This window comes from Protomyctophum parallelum (assembly GCF_964188405.1).
Source record: "Protomyctophum parallelum genome assembly, chromosome: 16".
In the NCBI taxonomy this organism is placed as follows: domain Eukaryota; kingdom Metazoa; phylum Chordata; class Actinopteri; order Myctophiformes; family Myctophidae; genus Protomyctophum; species Protomyctophum parallelum.
Window position 1 is genome coordinate 33,244,786 of NC_139711.1, and position 23,004 is coordinate 33,267,789.

General features: G+C 41.0%; 1 protein-coding gene across 3 annotated transcripts in view; it reads right to left on the bottom strand.

Annotated features, from left to right (window-relative positions):
* pcdh11 (protocadherin 11) overlaps positions 1–23,004 on the bottom strand; it is a gene marked incomplete at both ends in the record, with an annotated part of 161,994 nt that overhangs the window by 91,405 nt on the left and 47,585 nt on the right. For 2 of the 3 annotated variants that reach the window (XM_083785334.1, XM_083785333.1), the window contains one exon: positions 4,909–4,968. The exons of the other annotated variant lie outside the window; for it this stretch is intronic. In XM_083785334.1, coding sequence (XP_083641460.1) covers positions 4,909–4,968 — 60 coding nt within the window. The remainder of the gene's footprint in view (positions 1–4,908; positions 4,969–23,004) is intronic. 3 annotated transcript variants of the gene reach the window in all.

Sequence of the window (23,004 nt, forward strand, 5' to 3'; positions counted from 1 at the left end):
CTGAAAGACCCGTTTCGTTGAATGGCTCTAGAGAGACTGTGTACCAATTTGCGCGATGTTTGGACAAAATCTGTAGGTGTACTGTGCAAAAACTTGTTTTGCACAAAGCGGCCTCCTGGTGGCGCTGTAACAGACCGTTCTGGAAATTTTGGGGCAGAGGTTCATCGTTGGCATCCAGGGAGTGTGTGTGCAAAATTTGGCATCGACGGGGTTAACGGTGCCGGAGATTAGCTGCTCACGGACACACACACGGACGGACACACGGACGGACGGACGGACGGACGGACGGACGGACGGACGGACGGACGGAGTGCAAAACATACTCTCCCCCCATGCCTTCGGCCTGGTGGAGACAAAGAGAGAGAGAGAGAGAGAGAGAGAGAGAGATAGACAGACACCAATAAGAGCAGCTATGAGCTATCTCAGCCTATCTGCACAGTGTACAACATTCACTGGAGCAGTGGAACTGGAACCCTCATGTTGTGTTGGTTGTAGCCTACTTGTATTTAGTTGTTTGCTATAAATATGTATTGATAGGCCTACATAGCATCATCAAAATCACCACCAGTCCCCCCTGCTATTGGTATTATTATCACTGTACTGAACTGAAGGCATGAATGAATGGCCTGGAAGTGGGAGCCCGTTTTTCTTTTTGAGTGGTGCAACCACTCCTATTATAGACAACTATGTGTGTCCCTGGCTGGCTGGCTGTGTCCCCGTGTCCCTGGGACTGAGCACGGAAATAGCATATTTTCTCCACCAAGTGTTTTGGATGCGGGGCGGCTCGCCGGAACCGGCACCGGCGAGCCGAGCCGAAAAGTAACGAAAAAGTTACTTTTCAAAGTAACGCTTTACTTTTTGGTTTAAGTAACAGTAAAGTAACTAAGTTACTTTTGAAATGATGTAACTAGTAACTGTAACTAGTTACTTTTTAAAAGTAACGGTCCCAACACTGATAATAAGATAATATACTAAGATGCTGTATTTTCTTTGCTATTCACATATTTCAATCCTGTTCTGCTACAGTATGATGAGGAACTTACTTGTGCCAAAGCCTCCAAACAAAAACTCATGAAAAATTGGCACAATGTATTCCTCCTGGAGCTTACTGTCAGAAGTATATCTTAACCTGCCCTTTTACCCTGACCTCCTCACTGCACCAATGCTCAGAGCCCACTCCTCAATTATTCACAGAATGCAAGAGTTTCTTTCTTTATCTTCTTGCCAGCCAGAGTAAACGCTTTCAGAAAAATAGAGGGGCACATAACTGCTTCATAGATGAATACGAGAATGACATTCAGTGGATATAATGCATTCGATGCCAGTTCTAATTGTAGCCTAACAGTATGCAGACCTCTGGGATATTCACAATTCAATGTATGGCCTTTGGACTATAGGATCGCTATGGAAACCAAAAGACCCGAACAACCTGTGTGCCACCCACTCGGACAGCCGTTAATCATCTTCGTTCAGATCCTGGCACTGCAGAATTTGGCCAATGTGTCAAGAAGCAATTATGTGTACTTAGTGCTTTGGAAACCCATCTACTCCCTCACTGCTCTCTTTCCTCGCTCTCTCGCTTGCTCACTCGCTCTCATTCTCACACTCTTAATATAATCAGGGAGCAGTCAGTTTAAAAGCCCTCTGTTCGTTGCCCTATCTATCCCCAGAATGCGTACAATGCAGATGAAGAGGTGTGTGTGTGTGTGTGTGTGTGTGTGTGTGTGTGTGTGTGTGTGTGTGTGTGTGTGTGTGTGTGTGTGTGTGTGTGTGTGTGTGTGTGTGTGTGTGTGTGTGTGTGTGTGTGTGTGTGTGTGTGTGTGTGTGTGTTCGTGTTCGTGTGCGTAGTGGGGGGTATCCTATTCTGAGAGCCATTACAATCCGAATATTCTTTTCATGTGAATCATATCCATGCAGCCATTTACTCATTTTGCCAGCCTCCTGCACTGACTGACATACCAAATTACCCCGGCTGGCCCATTGCATTCTCCGTGCATATTGGTTCGGTGCGGAAAGCGGAGACTAATGTGAGCTGACGAGAGGGAGATTATGTTCTGCTACTAACAGCTAAAACGTGAACACCACCACCCAGAAACCCATGGTGTTCCCCGTTACATCAGCCTGATCAGCTGTTTAAAAAGAGGTACAGAAAGAGAGAGAGATGGGGACAAAATGGCCCGGAGAGCAGAGAGTGATTGTGCAGCAGCACCCTAAATCTCAAGGTTATTTGACCTTCAACATTTGCTTCTAGATACGCATGTGAGAACATCCCAATTGTTCTTATTTACAGAAAAACATTCCCATACACTCACGAGGCCTGTACCTTTAAGGGGGAGGCATACTATCATCCGACAGAGCATTGCTCCGAAGGAGGTGCGCTACTCCCTTTAAGGCCTCGGGCTCTGTGCGCGATGACGCGGCGCGCTCCCGCGCGAGGGCATATAACCCCGCCGTGCCGCCGCTTCTCACCCCATTTCCATTACAGAACAAACCAACTAACGGGACTTCGGATCTATGTGCAGTTCCCATGCAGCCAAGACTTTTTTAGAGAGCTAGCTGTGCATTAGCAACATGAGGTGATGCTAGGTGTTGGCCGCATGTTCAGAGAGTTAGCTGTGCATTAGCAACGTGAGGCTAGGTGTTGACTGCTTGATGACAGGCTGTCAGACCACTTCTCTTCTTTGGCTTCCTTTTACCACAGGTCCACTCTTGGTCGTGCCGCCCACTCAAGCAGAAAAGGACACAAGCCCTTTTTGACACATTTCGAGGCCAATGAACTGAAATTGTGTGAATTTCACTACATAACACTTTATCACATTTGCAAGTAGCAAGGACTGGGAGGTAGGAGTTGGGCGGGTGGGGGTGACTCAATCAGTCTGTCAACTGTGAAGACGTGAGACCGTCAGAGAGAGTGAAGTGAGGACTGTACAGTACATATAGACAGGATATATTAGCATCTAATAAATCCGTCATTTCACCTCATGCCAAGCAGATGCCAGTATTAATGGATTGGAGAGGAATTCTTTAATTGCCATGCAATAAGAGTGAACTTTACTTTACTATAGTTTCAATTATGATTATTATTCTTTTTTAATATAAATTTTGATTCATACAGACAACAGCGAGCTGTTGTCTGTATGAATCAGAGGTGACAATAACGGGCATTGCTCCCAACAGGCTTCGGCCTAATCTAGATCCATAAGCTCTTGTGTTGTATTATTTTTCTAAATGGTATGTGGATTCAATGTGCTTTCATTCCCATTTGGGACCTCATTGCCCGATAATGGTACTTTAAGTAACGTTACTTATAAGTACCATTATCGGGCAATGAGGTCCACAATGCCGAAGCATGAAGATATGGTACCATATCTTCATGCTTCGGCATTTGTGCACAACATATGCCAGTAATGATGCAGAGGTCGACTCCTAAGTCCTAACCCATGGGTACTGTGAGTTCACTCGTCAGTCTGGTGGGTTCAGGATGGGTGAGCTTTAGGCTACTAGAACATTGATTCAGGCCGGCACACACACACACACACACACGCACACACAGATATACACAAATGCATTTTCATGTTTTCAGGCTTCACCTACGTTCTTCCACTAAGTGGTATTCGTAGCTTTGTTTACTCTGCCATTGCCAAAACTTTATATTTTTTTTGGGCCAAGAAGAAGAGGCTACTACTGAGGCTATGGCTGACTTAATCAGATTAAAGTAAAATATGGGTAATGCTAAGGTTGCACACAAAGTGGGCCAAAAAAGTAATGTGTGGGAGTGGGAGAGTGTTCAAAGACTAAATAGACCTACTAGACTTTTCTACTATTTTGTTAAATTGCAGTGTTAAGATGTGAAGCTAGCATACCGTACATTGTTTGTTTTCATGGCTTCAAACACCTGAATAGAATAAAGAAATCAGACGATATCAATGATAACTGGACTTGCACTTGGACATGGTTGTTCACAATGGTATTGCATCAGACTGCAGATCTGCAATGGTGCAGGCCAGGCCCATGTGTTGTTCATGCTGTAAATCGCTCTGGATTAAGCTAAATGCCTAAATTGTAATTGTAAAGTGATCTATTAGACATCTTATGTATTTTGGTTGTTATTTTTGAGTGTAGACACTCTTGTCAGTCTATAATGGGGGTGAAGTGAGGCCATCCATTTAGCGTGGCTTGTGTTGTGTTTTGAGTGGTGCAGCCACTCCAAGGAACAGCAATGTCCCTCCCTATGTTTAGGGTACCAATAGGGGAAAAGTGGCACTGTTGTGCTAGGAACAGAGAGAGATAGTGTTGCACTGTTGCCTGCTAATTACAATGTGGAGAGAGAGAGAGAGAGCATTCCCCCATACAGCAACTCTGTTATTTCTCGACCGTTTCGGATGCGGGGCGGCTATCCGGAACCGGGCCAGCATCCTGTGACTCTGGAAGTTCCGGGGACCCACCGGGGACCCCCCAGAGAGTTGCACCACTCAGTTCACACAAGTGTGATTTTACATGACAAATTTGAAAACTGGAGAGCAGAGCAGCTTTGGGCACATTACAGTAACGTGTGAGCAACAGATTAACAGAGACAAATAGTGCTGGATAACTTTAAGCCCTACATTTCAAAATGAGGGCCTGGATAATCAGTTCAGTATTGTGAAAAAAAGAAGAAAAACCTTTATACACACTTGACCAATCACAACAACATAAAATACCCTCTCAAACAGGGTTTTAACTTCAGTATGCAGGTTTACACAAATGGCTTCTTTTGTGAAAAATACAAGAAGACATGCAATCAAAAGGGAATAAACACAATGCAAAAAAAAAGAAGAAAGAAAAATAAATCCCAGCATGTTTCAGATATCTGTATTTGTCTCAGATAATGATGTTTTCCCGCTTGGTTTGTTTTTAGCTGAATCTTACCTTATGAGGACAAATGGGGGGTGATGAGTTGAAAGACTTCTCTGGCGTCTGGTTCGGGTTCTACGAGGAAAAACATATTATCAGAGACATGCTTTCTGTAGAGCGCATCTCGCAGCAAATCTTTAGTGACAGTAGGTGCAGCTTATTTCCTGGTCCTCCCCATTAGCATTTCTGTGAAACATTTCAGTGGACCTAAGAGACCCTATATCAACCAGGTCTTACACTAATCCAAGACCAGATGTGGCAGTCTTTGCGCACTGTCCCCCAGGGATTTCTCCCATGGTCACATTTTAAATCTTTATCTTGAAAATATCACGAATGGCGGGGGGGAACTAACAAACATGTTTTGTTTTTGTTCTGTTTTGTTACACTTAACCCCTATTTTCTTTTTCCTTTCTTTGCAAATCCTTCTTTATCAGAATATTTCACCAAACATATGTCCCACATTTGACATACATGCGTGCCTACATGCATATTTCGAGGTGAGATGATTATCACATTGTTAATACACAAATACATCACTCAGTTACACGGAAACACCATTAAAAAGGCAGACACAAGGTAACAACAGATGGTCCCGCTGTTTGTGATTATGCAAAGATCTAAAGTATTTGCATATTCCCGATACCATTGAATAAGAAACTGAGCAGGAGCCATTGTGAGCTGACCTTAGTCAGAAATGCAAAAAAGCGAACCCAGTAGGGAAGTGGCTGGGCTTTGCAAACTTCCTTGGGAATCATATAAGGGTCTGCCTCCTGCGAAGACCCTGTTGATTCCAAGCAGGTGCTTTCAGTTACGAATGTCCTCATCCAATTATGTGCCTGTGGTGTGTCTGATGCTCCCTGACACTATTAATGGCTTCCTCATGATATCACCAAGAGAGATGAGACACTCAACTGTCCAGACTCCTAACATCTATATTTCATTGCAACTTAAAGGGGGAACACCGCAGAGGCCAAAGCAACCGAGATTGGCCCTCGCTACAGCATAAATACCAAGCTTATGAAATATAAATGGATGAATGGGCCTTGCTGGGATGTCGGAATTAGTAGACACAATTTCTCCCTTACTAGCACTATAACCATGATATAATAATTGATGTGACAAATAAACATGAGTTATTTTCTTTGGGGAGAGAAGCTGGGAATTTAATTTCTCTCTCTCTCTCTCTCTCGCACGCTCTGTGTGTGTGTGCGGACTGTGCGAGACTGCGAGTGCATGTACGCATTAGAGAGGGAGAGAGCATATTCATGTACACTGTTTATGTATGCACATTTGTGCCCTTGTGTCTGTATGATTGGTTTATGATGATTCTCACTGGGCAAAAGCTCAAAACCTTTCCCCCTTTTTTGAATGACCTTGATCTATTTCCAAAAATGTAATGCGATCATTGCTGACATGATAAATAAATAAATAATAAATAAAAAGTTTGGGCGTGTATGCTTTCATTCTTCAAGGACACAATAGATGCCAGTTTATTTTAAGTTTGTAGATGTCAGCAGCAACCTTTGCAATAATTCTGTGGCTGGTTTTGCAAATCAAAGCTTCCACTAATGCACACTGATGTTATTTCCCTGTATACATCCAGTTAATTGCAGCTAAGTGTTGTATGAATGGAACAGATGAGTAACAACATTAAAATACTCTTTGCTGGCTTACTTCCAACATTTCACATCCATGCCAAAGTTTAAAAGTTTGTGTTAATTCTCTCCATAGTTGCATCAGAAACGTCTCCTATGTAATAATTTTGAAATCTCATTTACTAGTCAGCTAAATTAATACCCTGCTGCCTGAGGAAGGGTTTTGCATCTGAAACACCTTGCAGAGTAGGCTATAGGCTGCAAGATTTTAAGCCAATTGTATGTTCATTTGCCAGTTGTAATTTTATTGTTTAATTTGGAACTCTAGTAACACACTCTGACATTATCTCTAAAAATTTGAAAGAAATGTCTCTCCGGCTCTGTAGTAAACAGAAAATGTATTTTCAGGTTGGGTTACCAATTTTATCCAATCAGGAGAGAGAATTCATACAGGATAAACAAGTGAAATTGGAAATGATGACACAAAGAAATGAGCAGATACAATTAGAACTCGAACTCTATACAATTGAGACTGACATTGTGTACTCTCTCCTGATTGGATGAAATTGGCAACCCACCTGAAAATGTGTTTTGTGTATTAAAGAGACAGAGAGACTGAGAGAACCCTGTTGTTGAATAAACACTCCATTACTGTAAGTGTAGATGCATATAGATGTTTAGCCTGGTTAATAAACCAGACTAATATCGCACGGACCGCGGGATATTAGTCTGGGGAGGCTCAGCTTGGATTTCATTTCCAGGGAAACATTTTCTCTTTGACGCAATTGGTCAGAGCTATACTGTAAGTCAAAGGTCTCAAGCATTGAAAGTCACTGTACCAAAGCCCGCCCATATTGCATACCGTGTCCCGATTGGCCGCCCACATTCTCTGGTGTAGGAAATGGGCGTACAATTGAGCCTCTCCAGACCGAAATCCGCCGGCAGGCAATTTATTTTTGCCAACGGCTGATTTGGTCTGGTTTATTAACCAGGCTAATAGATGTTAGCCTTTTCACACAAAACAACTTTAAACAATGAAAAGTATTAAACAGGGCCTCCGCCCCCAATTCCTGAAACATAAAATTTCAACATTTCTGCCTGACAGCAGCAATAGTGGATGTTGACTTATTTCCCATTGAGACCAGCATGAGACCGAGTCTACAAATGCCTTCTAAATCAGCAACAAATGCCTTCTAAATCAGTAGTTCAATAGCAGGTACAAGCTCGCAAAGCGGGCACAAAGTGACGCACTGTGACCTTGTATATCTGCTATTTTTGAATAGCCAACGCAAAAATCTAAAATGATGCATATGCTTTCCTTGTTGTAATGAGTTATAGTCAGAGATTATAAGTAAATCATTGATGTGCTGCACAAAAAAAGAAACAAACAGCATACAGTAATTTCAGGCCATGCAAAGTGTAACAAAATTAAGTATTGGTTTAATTCTAAAACTCAATCTTAAAATTGCTGTTTTAATTCAAATAAAGAGAAATGCTGTTGAAGCTTGATAGGAGCCAATCTAAATCCCCTCCCTTCTCATGATTGAGAACACAAGCATACGCTCAGACGCACGCACGCACACACGCACTTATCTCCTCAGGCTATAATCACTGTGCTATGTTTTTTAACAAGCTTAATGTTATTAAAATTGCATTTAACTCTTTAAGCAGAACAAAACAATGCTATTCAATCAGGCCATGTTATGCTCACGTATAAAAGATTAATATTAAGGTTGAATAATTTATTCAGCTATGTGAAAACGTAAAAATTCAATAAAAAGTTATAAAAAAAAAAAAGTTGAATCATTTATCAATAATAATGGTAACAGCTTTTGGATGTTTTAGACACTATACCACTACTGTCCCTGTATTTGGAATGTCATTATAGCCTAGGCAAACATTTCCCAAAAAAAGAAAAAAATATTTGACACATTGTGAGCTTTAGATCTGCTATTAAACATTTTTAAACACACCTTTAATCTTTTATTTTTATTTGAATAGGGCATAAGTGGTTTAACACAACATATCTTGATTTTATTAAAAAAACTAAATATACAACAAGGTGTTATAGTGACAATACTACGACAATGACATATGTTTCAGTCTACCTCTGGTCCGGAACATGTTGTATCTGATAGGGAAACACTATTGACAAGGCTGGCGACAGAAGGCTTTGTATTACACCACATATTGATGTTTTTGTCTTTTCAGAGTGCCTGGATGGTTATTGTAATTTGATATGAGCCAGAGAGCACAACGCTGTGATGTATTACAATGTTGGTTTTCTGAGGAAACGGAAAGATAACTGAAATATGAGTTTCTACTGTATGATTTCTTTGGCGACATGCTGACTTAGCCAGCATCATGTCTGTGGTCCCTCCGTGTTGTGTTTCTTACACATAACCCCAAAACTAACTCTGATCAGCAACGTATCCGTATCTCAACTTCTGCAGTGGCCATTTCATACACATACAACATGTAGCTATTAGCAAAAGCTCTCATGTGAAGTGCAACAACCGCACAGTCAACCCGGCATCTGTATTTTGCTGATATTAAAGCATTAGAGTGGCCATTTCCGTCGAGTGAAACTGTCGTACGGCGAAGTATGAGTGGTTAAGTGAATGACCATCAAGAATGCTAATGTGTGGGGAAACCCCAGTTAGCTTGCCAATGCTATAGCAACTCACTTAGAAAAGGACATTAGGAAACATATAAACACCCTTCCCAAAACCATCCGACAAGCAGATACCATTGCATCCTTTAAATCTCTTCTCAAAACATATTTGTTCAGAAAAGCATCCCCCCCCTGCCCCGTTGAATGTTTGTTCACTGAACTTTGTTGGTATTTTGTCTATTACAATTTCTTGTTGTTTCTATATTGCATCTTTAACTATGCTTTTTACTGTTGGCCATCTGGCTGTAAGTTTTTGATTTGCTATGTTGCATCTATTTTAATTTCCCTGCTTTTTAGTGAATTTGTTGTACAGCACTTTGTGACTTTGTCTAGAAAAGTAGCTATATAAATAAAGTTGTTATTATTATTATTATTCCAACACCAGATCTAGCTATCTATCATCACTGTCCGACAGAATCTAAAATAAAAAAAATAACCCGTGTTCAAATCGATTCATTTTAGTTAACTTACTTGTTAAAGTTATACGGTGTATAACACAATAACAGACCACATAATGTACCAGAAATGTACTTGAAATGTATTTATTTATATATTTTAGAGTTAATAAATTCAGTTTATTGTTACGTTCCAAAATGTCCTTTGGCGCTATAGGACCCTGTGAGACCTGACTTCCTTATTTTGGGCATGTCATTATAGCCGAACATTTTCTAAATGAGCAAAATGGCAGATCTATTTTGTAAAGTAACAACGTGTTGCATCACAAAATATGAAGTGAAAAAAACAAAAAACAAATAAAGACTAGAAAAAGTGCCCTTCTGGGCACAGGTCTCCACCAGGTTATCCACAGATCCGTGCAGTTAGAGGTAAAAACACTTTTCGGCCAGTTATAGCGCCACCTTGAGGCTGAGTTGAAATTGTTCATGTGGCATTTTGTCCTCGGCCTAGTGGGAATGTGGGTGCACAATTTCACGGAAATCACGCGATGTGTTCATGATTTGCAGCATTTTGTTTGAAACTGAGCACTCCTGTGAACTTTGGAAGCCAATCTTAACCAATCAGGATGGAGTGTGAGAAATCTGAAAGACCGGTTTGGTTGAATGGCTCTAGAGAGACTGTGTACCAATTTGCGTGATGTTTGGACAAAATCTGTAGGTGTGCTGTGCAAAAACCTGTTTTGCACAAAGCGGCCTCCTGGTGGCGCTATAACAGGCCGTTCTGGAAAGTTTGGGGCAGAGGTTCATCGTTGGCATCCAGGGAGTGTGTGTGCAAAATTTGGCATCGACCGGGTTAACGGTGGCCGAGATTAGCTGCTCACGGACGGACACACACACACACACACACACACACACACACACACGGACGGACGGACGGACGGACACACGGACGGACGGATTGCAAAACATACTCTCCCCCATGCTTTCGGCCTGGTGGAGACAATAAGCAAGGTGTCTGCCCTGACATTGGTGCTAGAAGACTCTGGTCACATTCAGCAACCCAACTTCCCCAACAAATCCTGGGGAAACAACCCCAAAGACAGTAACTATTCAGTGCTGAGTGGACAGAAGAACTTCTGGCCCATTTGTATCTCACTCTACATTCTCTGCACACACAGGGGGGGCTTCATGCTGTCAACTTCTCTCTCTCCACTCAAAAGTGCCTCACTACATGTAGCGAGGCACAGCAGAAGCTGCTTTTCTATCTCTATCTACCCCCCCAATACTCGCACGCGTGCACGCACACACACGCACGCACGCACACACACACACACACACACACACACACATTGTTTTCCCACTCCCATCCCACCAACAACACAATGGTCCCCCTCCCTATAGATTAGAAAAACGATGTAGTTCCAGGATTATCAGATGCCTTTGTCATGTGACTGCCATGTTTTGATCTGCAGAAAATATACTCTCTCTATCTCTCTCTGTGTTTCACACTCTCTCTTTTTCCTCCCTCTTTCTGGATGTTTGTTTTGCTAGTGCGACAAGAGCCTTTGGCAGTTTGAGAAAGAACATATACACACAGGGTAAAAATGCCACTTTGAAATGTCATTAGAGGGAATTCGTACACAATGCATAGTTATTTCATATTATGGTATAGTTGTTTTAAAATTAATAAGTCAGCCTGTTTGTTGTATTATTCTATTCTTGTTTTTTTTTAACACAATGGTAATTAATTATTCCGCCACTGCCAGCATTTCTTCAGTAGAGACCGTTATTTTGAAGGCCCACGGGTCTCAGATCGTGAACCAGAAGTAAATTAACTCTGTGTAAAGTTTAAAGCGCAAATGTTGGAACTGTGATCATCGGTTCTTTAGTTATGGGCTGTGAATAAAGCTTGTTTTGACCAAAAACACAATCTGTTAAAAGAATCTGAGATAAATGCATTATAGTAAATCTATTTACATTGAGGTGGACGGTTTTATTGGTTTCCTAGCAACCTAGAGCCATTCATATGTCGGCGAAGAGCACAATCTAACATTATCAATGAAAACCCTGAAGAGACGTCTGGGGTTGTCAATGGCAGTTAAGTGTTGGATATGAAATGACGTCCTGTCACATCAATAGCGGTTATTGTGTTACTGTAGTTGATCGTGGTCTCCCAGGGCTCTATACATGGTCCGCTCCTTTTTTCCCTCTACACAAAATCTCTGCCAATCAAGTATATTGTGTCATAGTATGAGCCCATTAGTATTGAGCTCGTAGATCTGCTATTTCACCCAATGTCTGCCTATTATAGCATGCCCAGAATAGGTACGCTAAGGGTTCATGTGTTTAAAGATTACCTTTAGGCACTTTTTGCTTTAGTTAGATAGGAGTGTAGAGATGGGAAACTGAGGTAGACGAGGGCAGCATGCAACACTAGGCCTCCGGCTAGAATCAGAGGGACACGGTGATCTCGTGGTCGACGTGCTAGCCAGTCATTTACGGCCATGTCCCCTGCAGTACCTTCCCTCTTGAATACTTTGTTACCTTGTTTTCTGTGCGGTGGTAAGGCATACTAAGCACCATAGATGATTTGCCTTGGATAGCCCCCCTCCCAACACACCCTGCTGCTGTTCATTAGCAATTTCGGTGCCTTGGGCAATAATGTGGGGCTTCAGTCTCTGCATTATTATTTAGCTTGACTTGGACGTGCAATCAGAGGGACACCGCGGTATACGCAACACTTGTATTTCAAAGTGGTGCTTTTTTCCCCATGCTGGTTGGACTAAATCTCCTATAATTGCGAGCCAGAGGAACCGTGGCCCGATACCTCAAACAATGTTCTTCATCCTCATGCGACTATCATCCTGAATTAAAGTCATTGCCAAACCAGAACCGGGGAGATATCAAAACAATTATTTTGATGCAGCTTCAAGCGGCACAACATTTCAATTTGAATGGTACTCGAACATGGACTCGTTATGAGGCGTGGTTTCGGGTGCACAAAAAAGCCATCAAAAAATGATTGAATATCGTTTTAATGGGTACTAAAAACCTACAAGGCAGTCAAGCCTGTCTACCTGCCATGTTACTAGATAGACCTTGTCAGTCAAAGTGAAGAATACAGACCCACAGACAGGATGACATAGTGTAGGCATATGCATTCTGCTTCCCATCTCCCTCCCATCTTGGCATGTTTATCTAGCCTTACATGTGAGCTTAGTGCAACACTGTGCATATGCATACGCAATAATGAGGGTTCAAAAACCGACGCCTGAAGGAAGCCACACATACAGTGTTGAGCTCTTTGAAAGCGTGCCAGGATGGGGCTCATTTGCAAAGGAAAGTAAACTACCATACAATTTCAAACCATAATTGTTCGATGCAACAAAAAATATATAGAAAACTATGACTGTGGGTTTGTTGAGGAAAGGAGACAAGAGGGTTCACATGCAGTGGCCTGTGAGCATTATTGCCATGGCTTATTTGCAGACCTTGCGTGGAATCGGTACAATGCCATGATTGCTTTGGCACAGAAAGAGGGCCTAATTTACATAAGAGGGTGTCCTAGAGGCACTCAGGAGCTCGCCTTTGACCGAGGTGCCAACAAGCCTGCGGAAAAAACAATGTAATTACAGCCTACAAAGCTATTGTTCTGTTTAGAACAATAAACTACTCAATACAGCAGAACTCATACTAGAAAATTCACCAAATGGGTGTACAGAGTAAAAAAAACTGGGAAAAATCACTAGACATATGCCTTGTGTTCATAAAATCAAATGGACACAAAACTGTCAGTAAGTATGTAACATGTCCTTAGACTAATATTCTGCTCCCAGCATTAAACATTATCAATATCCACTAAATTACAATCCATATCCACCCACGATATAGCTTTGTTTGTTCCCTGTCTCTTGAATTTTCCTGTTTGAAACAATCCCTGATACTGCAGATCAGCCTGATGACTGCAATGTTGTTGCGGATTACAGTAACATGGGCCATGGCTGTAGTGTATACCACACAGCTTTAGGATAATCTAAAATATATTGGAGAAAAGTTACCACTGTTTTCATTTTCATACCACTGCTACGACGTTTTATTATCATGAACCATCACCATTTCAAGATTTATCCTGAAAGAATGGGTGCAGGCATCAGAATGCCATCAGGGGCCTACTGTTATTAAAATGTAACAAAGATGTTGCTTTGTGGCACAGAGAGAAAGTGTGGCAAATATATTATCATGCTGGTTGGTTTCAACAGATGTTCATACAAAAGCCACAGCTCATACTGAATACCAGTGGAAAACCACATTACTTTGACATTATTTCCTCTCCATCATAATATTGTAGCTCAACTGGCAAAACTGTTTCCATCAAACTGTAAATAGATTACATTACTTGCTTGCTGTAATCATCAACAGTGAGGGGGGGGGGGTAGAAAATGGCTTGCCTATTGGAATTATAAACAAAGTAATACATTCTTAATCAAGTCATCAGTCAGAATCAAATTAAAGAGTTTAAAGAAAACATGACTTGTTTTGCTCTGAAGTTATGTAAATGTTCAGATTTCAGAGAGACAGTTCTGTTTGGGTCCAACTTGATGTAATAAACATGAGTGACTGTCGTATTCCATATTGCTTCACTTCTAGAATCGGAAGCACAACTTTTCATGACATCTCGGTAGCTTAAAGCTTGGTTCAATTCAAATGTAGGCCACAAGACGAGAGACTGTTAGCCGAAAAGCTCTCTAATCCAGTAATATTTTGGGTGACTTTCTAAGATAAAACTCTTTGGCATTGTCTTGACGAGAGAGCCTCGCCTCGCTTGAGTGTCTTTGGGCGCCGGATGAATCCACATGGCGAGTGTCGGACGTGTACACTTGACCATATAATGTGGTATGCTTGTCGCAACGCGGAATGCGTTTCTCCCTTCAAAGTATATTTCTTGGCCCACTCTCATCACTCCCTCAAACCAATTTGTCATTCTAAGCCCAGCCGTGTTGTTGCCAGCGCCTGGATGATGTCGCTGGGATGCTGTGATCCAAACAGCGGCTAGGGAGCAGGCCAAGTGTTACTCCTGCTACCCTGGGACGTTGAGCGGGCGCTTCTGCCTGCTGATGCACGCCTCCAAGGCCGAGAGGAACTGGCTTTGCAGACACTTTCAATTCGATACGGAGCGAGGCTCATCTACTTTGTGAGGACTTTACACTGTGTGTGTGTGTGTGTGTGTGTGTGTGTGTGTGTGTGTGTGTGTGTGTGTGTGTGTGTGTGTGCACACGCGTGAGGTGTGAGGTAGACTGAGTAATGTGTTATATATACTATGCTTTAGTGTGTAACTTCTAGTGTTGGATACAATTATCAGGAAATAAGACTGAGCTACTTTTTTGCAATTATAGTGTTCACCAAGTTCTAATGACATGCTACTTCTTACCGGTTGACGGCCTTTAGAGGTCAATATATTCACTGTTTTTCTCGAGCACATTTGCCTCTTAGGAGCAATGCAATCCAAAATGGTCTTGGTCACTTAATTAGTTGTACTGCACGAAAGCACTAATGTCCTCATTCAAATGCTCGGATGCTGCTTTGTTGTCAAGTTTTTCAGAAACCGCTTTTACTAAGGCAGGTTGTGCAACTTGTGCCTCTAGTCGGGTAAGCATATGCAAAATTACATTAGCTGAAGATGGTTATTGACTGATTTTTTTGCAGTCAGGCAAAACGTCAATTTAGAAAATGAAAATAAATAACAGACTATTAAGTGAATTACCCAATGTGTACACAGTATTCTCTGTTAGCAATTGCAATCCATGATGACTAATTATTGTCTTCAAGGACCATATTAGTCTGTAAACACTAATTTCACCTACTGAATGGAATTTGAATTTAGTTCATGATTGTGTGGAGGGACATCATGGGGAAGTGTAGATTGTCCAATGTCAACTGAAGCCCTATAATGAATGAATTTCATTTTTATAGCGCTTTTCCAAGTGCTCAAAGCGCTTGGTTCATTCATTCATACATTGGGAGGTGAAGCGGCGAACAGTCGACACCAGCGTCCTCACTTCCCACTTTAGAACATGTACATTTGTGTACATTTGAATTATTGTAACTGTATGAAAAAAGGTGTCATATAATCCCATGAGGGATGGGCCACGAGGTGGCATAACTTAAAGAAGCTATAACATGCGTTTTAAAATAGTTTTTAACATTTAATACATATTGTTTATGTCCCTCAAACTTATTTCTAATGGTTTGAGCCTCAATCACCACTCTGATATAAGCAGTCCAAGTCAATTTTAGCTGCAGTACCACAATGTCCTGAGGTGGTGGGGGCGCTGATATGCATTATTTTTTTATATCATTATAAAACTAATGCTAGATAATCCCAGGCTTGTTTCCATTCCATGCCATCTTGAAAAATAAACAATGGTGAATATTGTAAACAAAGTTGAAATGCTAATTTGGAACTGAAGACTGAAGAGGGGGAGGAAGTATACAAAGTAGGGCGATACTGATGACATCACGCATATGGCTAAATCAGTTGAGCTGTTCCTGAGAGCAATTTCAATAAAAGCCCCTACTGGCCTACTGTATATGATGACAAAGCCTGATTGTTCAAAATTGCGTATGTATGGGGATAGAACACACATAGGGGAGCTAAAAAAAACACCAATTCTTTTTTTTAAGTTGAATTTCATGTTATAGGTCCTTTAAATAAAATAATTCATTAACATTTACTTTTAACAGACATACAGTAGAGTGGCAGCCAAGTCTATGGACGTAGGTTTACAGCAGCTGAAACCAACATTACCAGGCGCCCTTCACTTCACACAAGTGTGATTTTTAATGTAATTGTTAAATTGTGATATTATCAAACATATCAAACATATCAGACAGTCTTCATGTCCCAAATCACATGCCTTTATTCAGTCTAACCAGAAGCAGCGATAAAAACATACCCCCAAAGCAACAGAAAAAAGATTGACCACAGGGGGACTTCGAAAGCAGAGGTATGGAACTCCCGATGCTAATCATCACCTGCTGGTGAAATTACAGAGCACCTCCTCTATGTTGGAGGAGCTCAGACGAGGGCCTTTCAGACCTTTTTGTTTTGATGTTACAGCCTTTTGAGAGTTTGCGTTCAGGATTAAACTATGCATGGCTAATGCATGTTCAAAAGAGTTATTCATCCCTCTGAAAATAGACCCCTTAATTTGTCTCAGTGTGGGTTTTTGAAGTACCCTTTTGAATGCCTAGCCCTTGGTTGTGGGGAGCTCCACCATTTTATCCATCTGACTGAGCGAGATTCAGTATTTGACTGGGAATAAATTTGGAAAACTGCAATCAGTTTCACTTGTATGGACACAGTTAACATGTGTATGACTGGTCCTTGAGCGTTGATGGCAGAGCCATGCGTGACTACGGCCAGAGCCCAATCATACCAGCTGTGTGCCATTCCCTCAGAGTCACCGGTTGTGCCAACCATGTGTTCCACACTATTAGCGCAGTGGCAGACCTCCACCAGACCCCCCAAATGGAAGAGTTAGGACCACATATGAACTGGAACAACTAGAGGATTTGTCTCAAAGGGACAATCGGCAATATGGAAGGGCCTATGAGGTATTTTTATCAACCAACCAACCTATTAACAATTTTTCTGGAGCTTCTATAGTAGCAATGTTGGTTGCTTGTTCCGTATACTGCAGTATACTGCAATAGTTAGACCATTGTTCCGTGGGTGGTGTTGAGGCTCGGTGATGGGTGCGACATGAGGAGATAGATCTGGAATGACGCGGAGGGTAAGTCCGTGACATCACTGCCGTGTGAGTGCAGTGTGTAGGACGGCGGTGCAGTGGTGAGGAGGGCGGGCTGGGCATGACGTAGCTATTGACTTTAGGTTCCTTAGCCTTATATTAAGGCTTCCTTATATTAGATAGTGCTTGATTTCACCTCTCAGTCAACTGTCTTTTTAGCACTACTGGATGAGCTACAGAACAACCACCACTTGTAACAATAATCACAAGTCATTATAAAGCATTTTATAATGACTATGATTATGATTATTACAGTTGTAGTAGATGAAAGTAATTGTATAATCCAATCTAATCAGTTATAATGCCTTATGTGATTAGTGTTGGGAGTTACATATTACAATGTACAGTAAGTAAGTAACACGTTAGTGTAAGTCCACTATTTTCTGCAGTAACTAGTATAGTGTATTCAATAATATTAACACAGTTACAATAACTGAAATTGTAATTGGCTTACGTTGTGTGAATACTTGAGAGCATTATCCTCATTATTTAGGAGGTTTTATCATTCGATTTGATGGGCGATCAACTTACACTCTACTGTTTATACACACATGAGAAGGTGTTGCACTGCTTCTGCTTTGAAGACTAAACCACATACTACCACTAACAATACATGTCATATATGTTTATGTGGTTATTAGTTTCCGGCAACAAGATTGCGTTAACAAAATAGAGCTTGTTATGTCTAGAGCGAGAGAGGCTACATGCTCATTGCCGCAGAAAAAAATGTGCTCCTTTGCAAAGGTGCGTGTAATTTATTAAAAGAAAACCTCCCCACGGTATGGAAATCATACTGCATATGTAAACGTGGGCAAGACTGCTGCTGGTTAACTTGCACATTTTCCTGCAAATTGTCTTGTGGATGAGTGTCCATGACACTGAGAGATAGGAACTTGTTTATATTATTTAATGGCCAAAATCGAATGTTCCAATGAAATCCCACATTCCGGTGCCAGTGACATGAACCCCAGCACAGTAAGCATTTAGAATGGCAAATTCATGCCCTGCCATTCATGCCTCTGATAGGCTTAGGCATGAGGAGTGATGATTGCTTAAGGTAGTCAAATATATTCCTGGTCAAATACTTATTATACTGCAGTACTTGCTTTTGAAAGTACTATTCAGAAGAACATTTCCTTTTAAATCACTGCATTGCTGTATTGTAGAATAGCTGTCTCTATCTCTCTCTCTCTCTCTCTCTCTCTCTCTCTCTCTATCTTGCAGACATAATTACACCCTGTAACAGTCTAACAGATGACAGAGAAACTGGATTCATTATCCCTTTTCTTCCGCCAATGCTTGCCACCTACCTACTGTATGTCTGCAAGATAGCCTCATTGAGATATCCAAGAACAGGGCAATGAAATTTGTGTTAATTCAGAAGGAGCTGTCATATTTCTGGATTGCCTTGAACGCAGAGCATCCTGAATTGGCAAATCATGTTTTTAAAACCTTGATGCTCTTTGCAACAACTTAGCTCACCCATTCTTGAGATAAGGGACAAAACCTTTTTCAAACTAGATTTTCTTTTTTTTAAGATACATTCAAATCAAATAGATGTATTTGTAGACACAGGTCTCAACTACCAATCTTGAGAAGGAACAGGTTTTTCGCATAACATTTCTTTCTAAAATGGGACATTTATGCACTTAATACCTGATTCATGTCAACTCCGTCAGACACACTAAAATCCCTTTTAATTGAATTTGATAATTTCAACAATAATATAAAGTCCTCAGTTATCTTATAATGGCTTTCAGTAATCAAGTTAAGTAATACAATTATTTTAATATTGTTTTGTTCCAATATCACACTATTATGAAATATCCAATTTCTCAAATCCGTCATTTCAACCTTTATTTTCAATATTATAACATGAAAACCATGTAAAAAAAAAAAATCATCATTACGTATCATTTCAGTTGGTGTTTCAATACATAAGCACAAAAGATTTAACATCAAATTTTCTATTTCTTTGGAAATTAACAAAAACATCACGGGACGAACGTCTGACGGAGTTGACGAACATCTGACGGAGTTGACAAGTTTAACTGATTTAGGTTCTAGACCACCTAGGATCTTGATTCTGGTGACTAATCCCACATTTTCAAGGATGAGGAATACAGTGGTACTATTTATATTGGCCCTGTGACCATGGCAGCCATTTTCAAAATGGCCGCCACCTGCTGTTATTTTACAATAACTCAAGTTCTACACCACCTAGGATCTTGATTTTGGTGACTAATCATACATTTTCAAGGATGTGGGATACATTGGTACTATTTAGATTTGTCCTGTGACCATGGTAGACATTTTTCAAAATGGCCGCCAACTTTCTGTTATTTCCCAATAACTCAAGTTCTACACCACCTAGGATCTTGATTCTGGTGACTAATCCTACATTTTCAAGGAGGAGGAATACAGTTGTACTATTTAGATTTATCCTGTGACAATGGCAGCCATTTTCAAAAATGGTGGACCTGCTATTATTTTACCAATTTAGTCAGTGAATATTATCAGAATAATGTCAAATCTGTGAATACATTTCTTACCAAGAATTTTTTCACCAATGTGTTTGTAAAGGTGTCTACTAACATATCCCACATTGGTTTCTATTGAACCACCCTAGGGGCATTTTTGACAGCTGCTGAAAGTTGGGTACCATACCAAGTGGCTATGGCCAAACTAGGGAGTCTATGGCCAGGGGTCAAACCCCTTGGGCTAAATTCGGCCATATATCCACTTGCCCAAATGTGCTGACCTCATTTTGTGATGACGGCTATGGCCGTTTTCAGCCCAAGGAGTGTTCTTCGTGCATAGCTAATGCTTGGAATGCATTCAGAATCATGAAAACTCCCTAGTTTGACATGTCACATGCTACTTAAAGCATAATGAACATTTTGCCTTATATAGGTTGTTGATGGTACCCCAACTTTCAGCAGCTGTCAAAAGTTCCCCTAGGGTGGTTGAATATAAAGCAATGTGGGATATGTTAGTAGACACCCTTCCAAACACATTGGTGAAGAAAATTCTTGATAAGGAATTTATTACCAGATTGTATTAATATCCCCTGACTAACTCATCTTCTAGACCACCTAGACCCGACTTCACCAACAGAGACCCGATTGACACCTAAACAACAAGTTTGGACAGCCCCACCAATTAGTGATACGGAAAATAGCAAGTGTCTACCCTAGGCCCAGAGGGAGACACAGAACTTAGATGCGGCTCACATGTTGCACGACTCCTCAACAAGCTGCCACCAGAGATGAGAGCTGAATTCTGCCGCACAATGCTTTGCGGCCCAGGAGCAACCAACACCATGTTGGAGTTCTCTGAGTGGTTGAAGCACGAGTCCTAGCCATATAGCCTGTGCAAAGGCAAACACCTTGAAGACCTGCTTGAGGTGAACAGTGAGCAGTGAACAGTGAGCGAAAGACTGAAGACAGAAGATCTGCCTTCAGGACTATCAGGCAGGATGTGCAGACACTGAAGGCATCAGTGTCGTTCTGTGTCCCCAGCATGTCAACCAAAGCAATGTTACCAAATCAAAGGAGCCTTCACCTCAAGTCACCTGGGGCTGGGTGAGCAATCGTATCCTGTATCTAGCCTCACAACTAAATACAGACACTTGGCCAGACTGCCGTTTGAAAGGGTCAAACCCTTCATCCTGATTGGGGAAGACCACCCCACCTAATCACACCAACCGAACAAGTGAGGTTGGGGCCTCCAGGTGGGCCAGCAGCCATCTGCACAAGACTGGGCTGGACCCTGCAGGAAAGCTCCAGCCAAGACAATGTAAGTTGACTATAACAGAGCCCCAGAACACAGAGCTCATGAGAAGGATGGAGAAACACTGGCAGGAGGCCACCAAGATACAATGCCACACTGCAGTGGCCAGTGAAGTCAAACTGTGCGTCTGTACCTGAAAGGGACAAGTCAAAGGCCAGAAAGCCCACCTCCTTTTAATGTCCTGTCAGTAGCAACTCAACCTGCACCTGAAATAAGCCCTGACCCCTCCCAGAGAAAGTGCATCCTTGAAAATGTAATGATTAGTCACCAGAATCAAGATCCTTGGTGGTCTAAAACTTGAGTTATTGGTAAAATAACAGCAGGTTTGGTGGTCATTTTGAAAAACAATGGCTGCCATGGTCACAGGACAAATCTAAATAGTACCACTGTATTCCTCATCTTTTAAAATGTATTATTAGTCGCCAGAATCAAGATCCTAGGTGGTCTAAAACTTGAGTTATTGTAAAATAACAGCAGGTGGCGGCCATTTTGAAAAACAATGGCTGCCATGGTCACAGGACAAATCTAAATAGTACCAATGTATCCCACATCCTTGAAAATGTATGATTAGTCACCAGAATCAAGATCCTAGATGGTGTAGAACTTGAGTTATTGTAAAATAACATCAGGTGGCGGCAATTTTGGAAAATGGCTGCCATGGTCACCACGAGACAAATCTGTGATGGCCCTATAAAAATGTTCCTTAAGGCATGCTCTAACTGTGTGCCAAATTAGAATACGTCCCATTATTCAAAAACTATAATTGTATTGTTTTAGGAACACTTTTGTCAACTCCGTCAGATACATGTCAACTCTGTCAGACACAAAACCTGACGGAGTTGACAAAATGTCATTTGTTTTCATCTTAACCCTCTGTAGTACAATGTAGCCATTTTGTTTTTGCTTCATTTGTTAGCTAAACCTAACCCTAAACTAAAATAATAAACATTATTTTGGAATTCTTAACAAAGATCATAATAATGTCCTGACGGAGTTGACATGTAAAAGCTGTGACCTCATTGATATCAACATGTTTGTTTAAAATATCAAACAATTGAATGCTTGTCGGACCAGGTGCTCCACTGTTGCAACAGATATAAACGGGACTTGGAAAAGGAGTCTTCAGGCTAAATCTGTCGACAATATTTTCTGATTAATTTAAGACTTTTAAAAAACCTGACAGAGTTGACGGGAGACTGTGTATATTGTTTGCTATGTTGTTGACAATCTACTTTAATTTAGTCTGTATATTTATGTGATTGTGACAGTATTAGACACTTTTTTAGCAGTTTGAAATTGTGACCACTTGCTGGGGACAGGCTAAATACAGGTGTTTTTGGGTACAGTGCCTGCTTTTAACTAATTCAGATGGCATATGAAAACAATTATAATGAAATTAATGGCATAATAATACACAACTGTATTACATTTAACTTTGCAAGTGCTTTTATTTTTATGAATTAATTTATTTTTTAACATAAATAAGGCTCTTATGTGTGGGACATGTTTTTTCCACTTTTGTCCCTCATCTCAAGAATGAGTGAGCTATATGTGAGACTGATATAAGACTAAGATCTAAGATTTTCCCAGTACAACTTGCACTGAAACTCTCTATTGCAAACTCCTTTTCTAACTGTGCATTGTGCAATGTGTATACATTAGTTAAAGTAATTGTAATGCAGTATGTACAGTAACACGTTTTTACAGAATTATTATCTTTACAGGTTGCACAATTTTGTAGTCCATTATGTAAGGGATATTATTATTGTCGACAATTATTCCGCTTATTACACACAGCTACTTAATAAATAAATAAATTGACCCAAAAGCAACAACAAAACAACGTA